Here is a 13460-nt window from a genome sequence, read left to right as displayed (position 1 = left end):
TATTGTGTAACCATTATGATCTGTTTATTCATTTTAATGGTTATGGGTATTTGAGCTGTTTCCACTTTGTGTCCTTAGGAACAATTAGACTATGAATATTTTCACACATGTCCTCTTGTGTAGAAGAGATTTTCTAGAGGACATACCTAAGAGTGGAAGGGCCAGGTCAGCAGGGATTCAAATGTTCCACTTAGCAAAATAACACCAAATTGATTTCCATTCCATTTCCGATTGATTTATTTTATACTCCTATCACAAGTATATAAGAATTCCCTTTGATCTACATTCTCCTATATGATTTGCTACTTTTGCCAATTTACTGGGAGTAACATGGTATCTCATGTGCCTTAGAAGATACCCAAGTGTATAGAGTTCGTTTATTATTATTTTCACCATTAGTTTTAATTGCAAGTTAGTAACAATGTGGACTCTGATGCTATGTGACTGAAATTTGTTAAGACTTGCTTTATATACAAATAACCTGCTCAACTTTTAAAAACTGAGATACAATTGACATATCAGTTACAAGTATAAAACATATGATTTGATATTTATATATATTAGGAAATGATTACCACAGTAAGTCTAGTTAACATCCATCACCTCACATAGTCACCAACTTTTTTTTATGGTGAGGACTTTAAAGATTTACTGGCTCCAAAACTTGCAAGTACTATTAACTATACAGCACTGTTAACTATAGTCATCATGCTGTCCATTACATCCCCATGACATTTATTTTTTAACTGCAAGTTTCTATCTTTTGACCACCTTTACCCATTTTGCCCACTCCCCACTCCCTCCTCTGACAATCACCACTCTGTTCTCTGTATCTATAAGTTCAGTTTTTTGTTGTTTTACTTCCAGATTCTATGTATAAGTGCCATCATATGGTTATTAATCTTTCTCTGACTTATTTCATTTAGCATAATGCCCTCAAGATCCATCTTTGCTGTCACAAATGACAAGATTTCTTTCCTTTTTATGGCTGAATAATATTCCATTTTATACACACACACACACACACACACACACACACACACACACACACACACACACACACACCACAGTTTTTCTCCATTCATCCATCAATGGACATTTAGATTGCTTTCATGTCCTGGCTACCATAAACAAAGCTGCAATAGACACAGCGGTGTAGATTATCTTTTCAAGTTAGTGTTTTTGTTTTCTTTGAGTAAATACACAGAAGTAGAACTGCTGGATCATATCGTAGCTTGATCTTTAATTTTTTGAGAACTACCATCTGTTTTCCATAGCGGCTGCACCAATTTACATTCCCACTGACAGTGTACAATGGTTGCCTTTTCTTTACATCTTTGTCAACACTTGTTTTCTCTTGTCTTTTGGATAAAAGCCATTCTAACAGGTGTGAGGTGGCCTCTCATTGATTTGCTTTTCCCTGATGTTTAGTGATGTTGAATACCTTTTGATGTACCTGTTGTTGCTGAGTTATATTAGTTCTTTACATATTTTGGATATTAACCTTTCATCAGATACATGTTTGCAAACACTTTCTCCCATTGTGTAGGTTACTTTTTCATTTTGCTGATGAAAACTTTTAATGAAGTACTTCAGCAAAGATTTACTGGTAGAAAACATTTCTGGTTTTCTACTGGTAGAAAATGTCTTTTGTTCATCCTTGTTCTTGAAAGATACTTCAGCTAACATGTAATTATAGGATTGTTGTTATTTTGGCACAATTTTTAAAAAATATTATTCTACCATCTTCTGGCTTACATTTTTACTGTTGAGAAGTGAGTTTATCAGTCTATTTCATACTTTTCAAGCAGCTTTTGAGATTTTCTGTCTTTGGGACTATGTAGTCTGACTAAAATGCTGTTTTTTGGTTTTGGCTGATAAACGTTGGGTTTGCTATACTGGTGGATTCATGTCTTCATTCAGAAAAACTCTCAGAGTATCTTCAGTTATTGCCTCTGTTCCATCTTCTCTATTCTGTTTTTCTGGGACTGAATTTGATATCCTGAACTTTCATCCCACCCTTTAATTTCTCTTTTAATTTTCTCACTTTCCTGGTTTCTCCACTTTCTTGAAAATTTCTTCAAACCTAACTGCCAATTTGAGAGTTCTTTTCTCAGCTAGATCTAACTTACTGTTCAATACATTCATTAAATTTCAGGTCACAAAAATTTGTCTTCAATAATAAAGATTTTACTTGAGTTTTCTTCAGTCCGTCTGGTCATTTTTCATATTCTTTTTTGCTCATTGTGATTCTATTTTTTTTTATTTCTTTACACATTTCATGCAGAATTATTTTACATTCCTATCCAATTATAATATCTTAAGTCCTCTGGGAGGTCCAAATCGAATATACAATTTATTGTTTCTCTCAATGCTCATTCATGATGTCTTGTTTCATTATTTGTGTGCTCACTATTTTTTAAATTATGAACACTCATTTGGTTGATCTTAATCTGCAGGATTCTCGAGGCCCTAAATTATGGTTGCTATTTGTCAGAGAAGATTTTAATTTACTATTTTGCTGGAAGCCAACGGGCTCTAATAATTTGGGACCACTTTATCCCCTTTGAAGCGTCCAACTTAATAGAAGAATCTTAAGTTCAGTACACCTACCTTGCTACTGGCCTAAGGCTTTGCCACCAATTTAATCACTGCTGTTGATAATTTGCCTTTGAAAGCAATACTGCCTTTTGCCCTTGTTTGCTATTGACTAGTTCCATTCTGGTTAAAGTTCTTTTTTTTTTTTTTTTTTTGAGAGAGAGAAATAATGAGAAGAGGTGGGGGGACAGAGGAGTGTAGAGCAGCACAGGGGAGGAGAAGGAACGTCAAAAACTTCATGAACTTATTTCAAGTCCAGCAATGCATTAAAAAGTTTATCCAGGAGCTGTTTTGCAGCTGAAAAGCCTTTCAGAGCATCAAGCTGACCACAATGAAGTGAAAACTACTAATTCTTTACTATTAAAGAAGCAAACACTATTTGGGATATAAACTAAAAAGAAAAATATGATTTTATTGGTAGCTGGCCAAACACAAACCAAATTATAACATAACATAATCTGAATTAATGTAGAAAACAAATCTGAGGGGCGCCTGGGTGGCGCAGTCGGTTAAGCGTCCGACTTCAGCCAGGTCACGATCTCGCGGTCCGTGAGTTCGAGCCCCGCGTCAGGCTCTGGGCTGATGGCTCAGAGCCTGGAGCCTGTTTCCGATTCTGTGTCTCCCTCTCTCTCTGCCCCTCCCCCGTTCATGCTCTGTCTCTCTCTGTCCCAAAAATAAATAAATGTTAAAAAAAAAAAAAAAAATTAAAAAAAAAAAAAAAAAAAAAAAAGAAAACAAATCTGAAAAGATACTACATGGGATAGCATTGAGTCATTGGACAAAAACAAAGTTTTAAAAATACTACAACACAGGCTTAAAGGGCAACCACAGCTATAAAAAGATACGTAACTAAAAAGACAAGGAGGGATGAAAATTTAGCCTGTGCGCTACTCACCATTCTGTGCACTCTATGTTACATCTGTATTTGTCTAATTTGCACAAAGGCACCAAATGTACTTCTCAGCTGATGAAGTAAAATTAATACTCAAAGGCCAAAAAATGTGAGGGCTAAAATTTAGAGACATAAGCATGGAAACAACTAGAGAACTTGAATTTTTCCCTGAAGGCCAATGGAAAGCCTAGGGTATGCCCAATGTGAGGAGTCCAACAAGAAACTCACTCTTAGTGAAAAAAAAAAAAAAAAAAAAGGAACTGGAGGGGGAAAAAACCTGCCCTTCACAGAGAAAGACAATAGAGAAACTTTTCTGACCTGACTTTAACATGAGGTAGAGAGGAGGAAAAAACTCTCAAGTCAGACCTCGCATGATTTGCAGCCTTACTAGACTACCAGTATGATATAAAGAACCTCATTCTAAGGAACTAGTTCACATGGTGTTGAGTTGGTAGACCCCCTCCACCCCATTTAGTTAATGGACTAAACACTCCAGTTATAAGACAAGATGGTCAGAATAGGTTTTTTAAAAAGGAAGAACGATATACTGTCTGAGAGATGTACTTTAAATATCAAGACACAGACAGATTGAAAGTAAATGGATGGAGAAGGATATACCGTGTAAATGGAAAGCATAAGAAGGCACTGGCTATGGTAATATCTGATAAGACACATTTCAAGATTAAAGAATCAATTAACAGAAAAGACAAAACAATTCTAGATGTCTATATTTATAGATGTCTTACTTCTATAGAAGCAAAAATTGACAAAAGTAGTATAGCAAATTCCACAATCATATTTGGAGATTATACCACCTCTCTCTGTAAATAATAGAAACAGATCAAAACAAAACAAAAAATCAGTAAAGACAAAGAATATCTGAACAACACTAGAAACCATCTTGACTTAATTTCTATTTACAAATTGATATCCCAAATGGTAAAATACATCTTATTTTCAAGGGTACATGGTATGTTTACCAGGACACACTATAGGCTAGGTCATAAAAAAAGTCTCAATAAATTTAAATGGTTTGAAATCCCAGAAAATAGTATTTGACCAAGGTAGAATTAAATTAGAAATCAGTAACAATAAGACAACTAAGAAAACCCCAAATATTTGGAAATAAAAGGCATACACTTGTCAAATAATCCATGCATTAATAAAGAAATACAGATTGGAAAATATTTTTAACTAAATGATTACAAAAATAAAGCATCAAAATTCATGAGATGCAGCTAAAACAATGCTTAACAGTGACATTTATAACTTTAAATGTTTTTATTAGAAAAATACAAAAATCTAGAGGCGCCTGGGTGGCTCAGTCGGTTGAGCGTCCGACTTCAGCCCAGGTCATGATCTCACCATGATCTCATGGTCCGTGGGTTCGAGCCCCGCATCGGGCTCTGTGCTGACAGCTCAGAGCCCGGAGCCTGTTTCAGATTCTGTGTCTCCCTCTCTCTCTGACCCTCCCCTGTTCATGCTGTGTCTCTCTCTGTCTCAAAAATAAATAAACATTAAAAAAAAAAAGAAAAATACAAAAATCTAAAACTCAAAGATGTGAAACCTTTATCTAAAAATGGGTGGGGGGGGGGGCGGGTGGAGAGAGACCAAACAAAATCAAATGTATAAAACAGACAATAATAAAACTAAAACAGCTTATGAAATAAAAACTGAACAAACAATAAAGAAAATCAACGAAACTAAAAGTTGGTTCTTTGAAAAGATTAACAAAATTGATAAATATCTAAGGGAGAAAGAAAAATAGGCAACAACTGTCATTATCAAAAATGAGAGATGGGTGGGTAAAATGGGTAAACAAGGTCAAAAAATAAAAAATTCCAGTTATAAACTAAGTCATCGGGATGCAATGTACAACATGTTGACTATGGTTAATACTGTACTGCATATCGGGAAGCTGCTAAGAGGGCAGATCTTAAAAGTTTTCATCACAAAAAGAAAATAATTTTGTAACTATGTATGGTGACAGATGTTAACTAAGACTTACTATGATGATCATGTCACATTATGTACAAATACCAAATCATTATGTTGTACACCTGAAAATAGTAACACTGCATGTTAAGTATACTTCCGTTAAAAGAGAAAGAATGAAGGGAAAATCATTTCAGATCCTACAGACAGTAAAAGAATAATAACAGGGGTGCCTGGGTGGCTCAGTCTGTTAAGTGACCTGCTCTTGATTTCACCCAGGTCATAATCTCATGGTTTATGAGTCTGAGCCCATGTTGGGCTCCACGCTGATAGCATGGAGCCGGCTTGGGATTCTCTCTCTCCCCGTCTGCCAGTTCCCCACTCACATTCGTTCGTTCTCTCTCTCTCTCTCTCTTTTTTAATAAAGTTAAAAAAAGTAACAGAATATAAAAAGTAACTTTATTACAATAAATTTTAAAATACGATAAAGTCTTTGAAAGATACAAATGACTAAGTTAGGCACTTAGAAAATTTGAATAGTCCTATATCAATTAAAAAATTTGAATTTGTAATTCTAAACCCTCTAGGCCCACTGACTTTGCTGGTGAATTCTATCACACTTTTAACAAAGAAATAATATTAATGGTACACAAACTCTTTCAGAAGATAAAGAAAGAAGAGGAAATGCTCCTTGACTCATTTTATGAGGCTAGTATTACCCTGTTACCAAAACCAGGCAAAGTCATCACAAGAAAAGAAAACTACAGATAAATATCGTTCATGAACATCAATGTAAAATAAGAAATTTTTTACAAATGGAATCTAGCATTATATAAAGGAACATTATATTATATAATAACAAAGTAGGATTTACCTTGGGAATGTAAAGCTGGCTTAACACAGAAAAATCAATCAATGTAATTCACTATATTAGTAAAAAAGCGAAAAAAAATGGGTCATTTGAATAGGTGGATAAAAAGCATTAAAAAAAAAATCAATGCACCACTCAGTATAAATAGCCAGAGGAACAGAAGGGAAATTCCTCAAAATTATTATGAACATCTTTTTTAAAACCTACAGATAACAGCGTACTCAATGGTGAAAGACTCAATGCTTTAGATGTACAAACAGAAACAAGGCCAGACTACCCACTCTTCCCTTTTTATTCAACATTGTACCAGAGGTCCTAACCAGTGGAATAAGGCAAGAAAAAGAAATAAAAAGCTTGAAGACAAGATATAAAACTATCTTTATTTGCAGATGACATGATCTTATATAACAATCCAAAAGAATCTACAAAAAAGCTATCGGAATAAGTAAATTTAGCAAAGTCATAGGACACAAAGAGAAAAATCAATTCTGGTTGTATAGAATAGCAGAGAATGATTATAAGATTTACAACCACATCAAAAATATATAGGAATAAATTTAGTGAAACATTTTTAATACCTGTGTGCTGAAAGCAATCAAACATTGCAAAGAAAATTAAGGGATACCTATGTAAGTGGAGCAACAGACCATGTCCACAAACTGGAAGACTCAATATTGTGAAGATGGCCCAACTGATGCATAGACTGAGGCAATCCCAATCAAATTCTAGTGAGACTTTTTAAAGAAATTAACAAGCTGATGCTAAAATTAATAAAGAAAGGCAAAAGATCGAGAACAGACACAACTATTTTGAGACAGAATAATGAGACAGTTAGATTACCTGATTTCAAGACTTACAAAATTACAGTAACCGAGACAGTATAACACTGACATAAGGACAGACATACTGATCAATGGTAGAGAATAGAGTCCAGTAATAAACCCTAGCCTTTTATAACCAATGGATTTTTGACAAAGGTGTTACAATAATTCAGTGGGGGAAAAGATAGTTGTTACAGCAAATGGTGCTAGAACAACTATATAATTGTATGGGCTGGGGATGGGGCCTTACCCCCAACTCACACTATTCACAAAAGTTAATGCCAGGAAGTTCACGAATTTAAACATAATAGCTAAAACTATTAAACCTCTAGAAGAAAATACAGAAGAACATCTCTGTGACTTGCACTGCACAGGATTTCGTAAATACAAGAAGCATAAGCCAGAAAGAAACAATTGAAAAGGTAGATCATCAACATTTAAAACTTCTGCTCTTTGAAAAACAGTTGAAGAGAAACAACAGAGAGAAAAATACTTGCAAACATTTATGTGAAAAAGAAATTATATACAGAATATGTAAAACAGTCCTACAATTCCAATAAGAATACATATAAAAGAACAATCTAATTTAAAAATAGACAAAAAAGGTGAGCAAATAGTGCACAAGAGAAGATATATGAATGGCCAAAAAGCACACCACTGTTAAGTATTAGGGACATGCAAATTATAACCATAATGATACACTTTTAGATACCCAGTAGAATGGCTAAGGTTAAGAAGACACTATCAAATCATGATGCAGATGTAGAGAAAATAATGAGAATGGAAAATGGTACTTTGTACAACAATATAGTAGTATCCTATATATATATTTTTTAACATTTATTCATTTTTGACAGATATAGCATGAGCAGGGAAGGGGCAGAGAGAGGGAGACACAGAATCTGAAGTAGGTTCCAGGCTCTGAGTTGTCAGCACAGAGCCCGATGTGGGGCTTGAACTCACGAACTGCGAGATCATGACCTGAGCCAAAGTCGGACACTCAACCGACTGAGTCACCCAGGCGCCCCAGTAGTATCCTATAATTAAACATACATTTCTCATATGACCCAGCAATCTGTCTTAGGTATTTACCCAAGAGAAATAAAAATTTAAAAACACACAAAGACTTGTCTGCAAATGTTCATACCACCATTATTCATAATAGCCTCCCAATTGAAAGTGGAACTCAAATGTCCATCACACAGTGGATAGACTATAGTTTTATAGATAGAACTATACTATGGAATACTATGCAGCAATAAAAAGAAACAAAATATTAATATACACAATATATTTGAATGTCAAAAACATTATGCTATGCAAAGTCAACCACAAAAGACTACTTACTGTATGATTCCATTTATGCAAAAATTTAAAAGAGACAAACCACAATTACAGAAACCAGTGGTTCCCATGTCAAGAGTCAGGGAAAGGGATCAAAGAGCATGAGGAAATTATTTGGAGTGCAGGAAATTCTATTTTGAATGTGGTGATAGTTACATGGCTATGAATAACTGTTAAATTCATCAAACTGTACACTCAAAAAGAAAGAAAGAAAGAAAGAAAGAAAGAAAGAAAGAAAGAAAGAAAAGAAAAGAAAAGAAAAAGAGATTTGCAACTCTTACCATAGACAAGGAGCTCATTTTTCTAAAATACAAAGAGCTCTTATAAAAAAAAAAAATCAATAAGAAAAGTAAGGACCAACACCCAAAAAACAGCAAAGAAATTAACATGTCATTACAGAAAAACAAGACTAAATAGTCTTAAATAAACTTAATGCCCAACTGACATGAGAATATTAAATTATACTAAGAAACCATTTTTCACCTATAGAATTGCTAAGAATTCAAAAGCCTGGTAAAATTATCCTGTGAAGGCAATATGGAAACACTCCCATAGATAGCTAGCTGGTGGACAAGTAAATTGACATAGTCCTTTCCAAAAGTAATTTGGCAATATCTATAAAAGTTGTAAATATTTACCCTTTTAGCCAATAGTAATTCTACTCTGGGAATTTATCTTCTATATATACTTGTTTACACATAAAATGATATATATACATGGTTAATCTATATGGCATTAATTTTAATAGCTGGAGATGAAAAATAATTCTAATGACTTTCAATGGTAGAAAGAATGATTAAATAATGATACAGTAAGAATAAAATATTATGCATCTATAAAAAATAAGCATTCTCTAAATTTGAAAATAGCTATAAAGTATACTGTTAAATGAAAGAAAAAGCAAGAGTAGAACACTAAGGGTGTATACCACATCCTAAGTAAATAAAGAGGGATAAGATTTATAAATTCATAGTTGTTTGTATATGCATGCAGAAACTTTGAAAATATACACAAAACTAGTAAAAATTGCTACATAGAGTGAAGAACAAGAGGACAGATCATAGAACTGAAACAGAAACACATTTTAATTTATTTTTTCTGGATAATGGGGACATATTACCTCTTTAAAAAGATTAGGTGATTTAATTAAAATAAAGTTTGATATGAAAAATAACTAAGAGAACAGATACATTAAAGTGATATGTAAAGGCAGATCACAAACTTGGGGACAATATTTACAATTCAAATCACTAAAGGGTTAGCATCAAAAACGCAAAAAGAATTCAATCAGTAAAAGATAAACTAATAATCCAAATGGTGAGTAGAAAAATGAACAAAAATCATAAATATGTGTCATTGATAATGACACAAATACCAGTCAACAAACATAAAACAATACTAAACTTCATTAATTATGAGAAAAAAACTAAAATACCCATGAGGTATATTACCTGAACTAGTCTGGTAAAAATTTTAAGTCTAACATTATGAGGTGTTGGCAAAGATCTATGTGAGGGTGGGTGGGAAGTAAAGTAGAAAATCACTCTGTAAACGAGTTTGGCATCATTCTACTGAAACTATGTAATGGATATACGTAACAATCTTTACACAGCTGCACTCATTCCATTAGCAAAAAGCAGAAAAAATACAAATATCCACTGACAAGAAGATGCATAAATAAATTTGGTATATTCAAACAACAGAACAGTGGCAGTGCAAATCAAGGAACTACAGCCATAGCATCAATACAAATCCTCATAAATGCAATACTGAGGAAAAAAAATAAAGTAAGTTGTAGAATGCAGTTTCATTGTATACAGTTGTATAAGGTTCAGAAATTTGCAAAACCATGAATTATTTCCAGAATATATATATATATATATATATATACACACACACACACATATGTGTCTGTATACACCCATACACACACACACACACACACACACACACACAGTACTACTATGAGTAACAAAAGGCACTAATTGATAAATGCAAAATTCAAGATTCCAAGTATTTTCTGCTGGAAGAAAGGACAGATTTGGACAGAGAAACAATGGGAACAACAAAGATACGGATACTGACCTATTCTTTACGCTGTGTGATGCTGTTTGTTATTGCTATGCACCATGTCTCAATATGTATACACAGCCTTTTGTACGTATTTAATATTTAATAATTTTGAAAACTCTGAAGGAAGAAATCAACCATGAAAAGACTAAAATGCTGCAAAAATATTGCTCCTTAATTTAATTTATAAATAATGAGATCTTAATAAGAGAGATTATTTGAAGTAGAGGTTAACTACTCCACTATGTAGCCCGTCAGCAGTTTTTTAATGTGTGACTCCAAACACAAAAACAAAAACAGATAATAAAAGACATTTTAAGACATTATATAAAAGTAAAAGATAATCTTTTAAACAATGTTTTGAAAAGAGTTTAGATAGGAAATCACGGAGTCTATCATCCCTTACCACTCACTTCCCGAAACAATAAAAGGAAAAAAAACATAAAAGAAAAACATTCTGGAACCATAATTAAAGTGTCTTCTTTTAGAAATGGATAAAGTCAGTTCCATTCTCATATTCATTTCATTTTTTAAAAATGTGAAAAATATATTTATTTAATTTTATTCCCTGCAATGTTCCTGAAAGGATTTAAAGGGACATTCAGAAATAAATAAACCCTCCTTCAATAAAGCATTAAAGAAAAATAATGAGGAAAGTGAGGATTCAAATGTAATAGTAAACTAAAGCCATAGTGAAGGATAATACACAAATGCAAAACCATAATGAGGTCTTACACAATTTTTTATTGGATGAAATTGGGCTTTGAATTTGCAGTCAACTATAGCAAAGAAGAAAACATGATTAGTTAAAAGATAGTTACAAGTTAATGAACTCTACTCAAATACCATTATCAGCTTTCCTTGATACCGATTCCAGAGAAATACTTCCCATGTATCTTATAAATGAGAACTGAAAATTAACCACCAGGCAACCAAAATACCCAGAAGGCTAACAAAATTAATGGCTTATTAGAGGACGAGGAATTGGGGGAAATACATAAAAATAATTTGCAGTAAAAGTATTAAAGTGATTAATGAAGCTACTTAAAATTCAACATAATACCATATATAGTCATACAAAGTTTACTGACCTTCCTGAATTGCCATGTCCACAGTTATCCCAGAAGCTGAATGAAGAAGCTTTTGGTAATTCTGCGCATTTTGGTCAAACAACTGTACAAGAAGAGTGCACGTCTTTTCATATTCACATCTGCTGACAGTGCACAACTGTTCGAGCTGCTGAAACACAGTAGCAGTGTCATCCAGTGGATCATCTAAATTATCTCTGCAAATATATAAGAACAGGTTCACAGCCAACATTAGGATATGATATACATTTTTTAAATGTGATAAGCTTCTATTCACTACAAATAAACTTTATGTTAAACAAAAATTCCATCATGGATAAAGAAAAAGAAGACAAATGGATTGGAAAGTAAGAGATAAAATACCTATGTTCGAAGACGACATGATTGTACACATGAAAAATCCCAAAGAAACCATAAAAAAAGCTACAATTACTTACAGATGAGTTTACCAAGGTCCTAGCATAACAGGGTCAATATACAAAACTCAACCACATTACTAATTACTAGCAATGAACAATTGGAACTTGACATTTAAAAAACTGCATGTTCCAAAGAAATCAGAAAAAAATCTAATTCATTAAACCTAATTAAACATATATAAAATCTGAAGGCTTAATACAACACAACACTAAGCAAAGAAATCACAAAAGAGCTAAATAAATTAAAAGATAAACATGATTATTGACTGAAAGACCTGATACTGCCGAGGTATCAATTCTTCCCCCAGGTTAATCTACAAATTTAAAGCAATCCTAATCAAAATCTCAGCAAGATTTTTTATAGATACAAGAGAATCCTAAAGTTTACATGGGAAAGCAAAGGAAGTAAAAAAACCAAAACAACTGAAAAAGGGAAACCAAGGTAAAAGACTCACACTACCTGATTTCAAAGCTTATAGGGCTACTGTATTCAAGACAGGGTATTGGCAGAAGGAAAAATATATAGATTAATGAGAACAGAGTCCAGAAAGCACACGTGTGGTCAATTAATTTTTGAAAACAGTATAAAGGCAATACAATGGAGAAGAGATAGTCTTCTCCACAAATGATGCTGGGATAATTGGTCACCCATAAAAAAAACAAAAAAACAAAAAATAACTTCAAGCTATCTCATATAAAAATTAACTCGAAATGGATCACAGAAGTAAATGTAAATTCTAAAACTATAAAACTTGTAAAAGAAAAAATAAAAGATGAATTGAACTTCACTTAACTCTAAAACTTCTTTGAAAGACTGTGAAGGAAATGAAAAGGCAAGCTATGGATTAAAAGATAATATTTACAAAACACATACAATAAAAAGATTTGTGATCTCATATATAGACCTCTTAAATCTCAATATAATAAACAACCCAATTTTAAAAAAGGGCAACAAATTTAACAGGTGCTTTACCAAATAATATATACAAATGGTAAATAATATTGGTCATTAAGAGAATGCAAATTAAACCCCAAATGAGGTACCACTACACACCTATTAGAATGACTAAAATTTAAAAAAAAAATTGACAATATCAAGTGCCGATGAGAATAAAGGGCAATTAGGTCTCTCATACATTGCTGGTGGGAATGCCACTTTGCAAAACAGTTTGGCAGTTTCTTATAAAGTAAAACACACACTCACCATGCAACCCAGAAATCTGCCACCTACACATTTACCCAAGAGAAATAAAAACTTATGTTCACACAAAAACCTGCACAGCAATGTTTACAGCTGTTTTATTCATAATTGACAAAAATGGAAACAACCCAAATGTCCATCAACGAGTGAATGGATAAACAAACTGATATATCCAGGAAATGAAATACCATTCAGCAATAAATTTTAAGAACTCCTGATGC

The 13460-nt window shown here is 33.1% G+C and overlaps 1 protein-coding gene across 3 annotated transcripts in view; it reads right to left on the bottom strand.

Moving 5' to 3' along the window:
* RANBP17 (RAN binding protein 17) overlaps positions 1–13460 on the bottom strand; it is a 340310-nt gene that overhangs the window by 287450 nt on the left and 39400 nt on the right. For all 3 annotated transcript variants that reach the window (XM_086714573.1, XM_025923706.2, XM_086714706.1), the window contains one exon: positions 11623–11816. In XM_086714573.1, coding sequence (XP_086570699.1) covers positions 11623–11816 — 194 coding nt within the window. The remainder of the gene's footprint in view (positions 1–11622; positions 11817–13460) is intronic.

The sequence above is a fragment of the Puma concolor genome, chromosome A1 (assembly GCF_028749965.1).
Source record: "Puma concolor isolate L17-30 chromosome A1, mPumCon1.1.hap2, whole genome shotgun sequence".
Taxonomy (NCBI): Eukaryota; Metazoa; Chordata; class Mammalia; order Carnivora; family Felidae; genus Puma; species Puma concolor.
The sequence above is the reverse complement of the archived record's forward strand: the minus strand, read 5'-3'. Positions and strand labels throughout refer to the sequence as shown.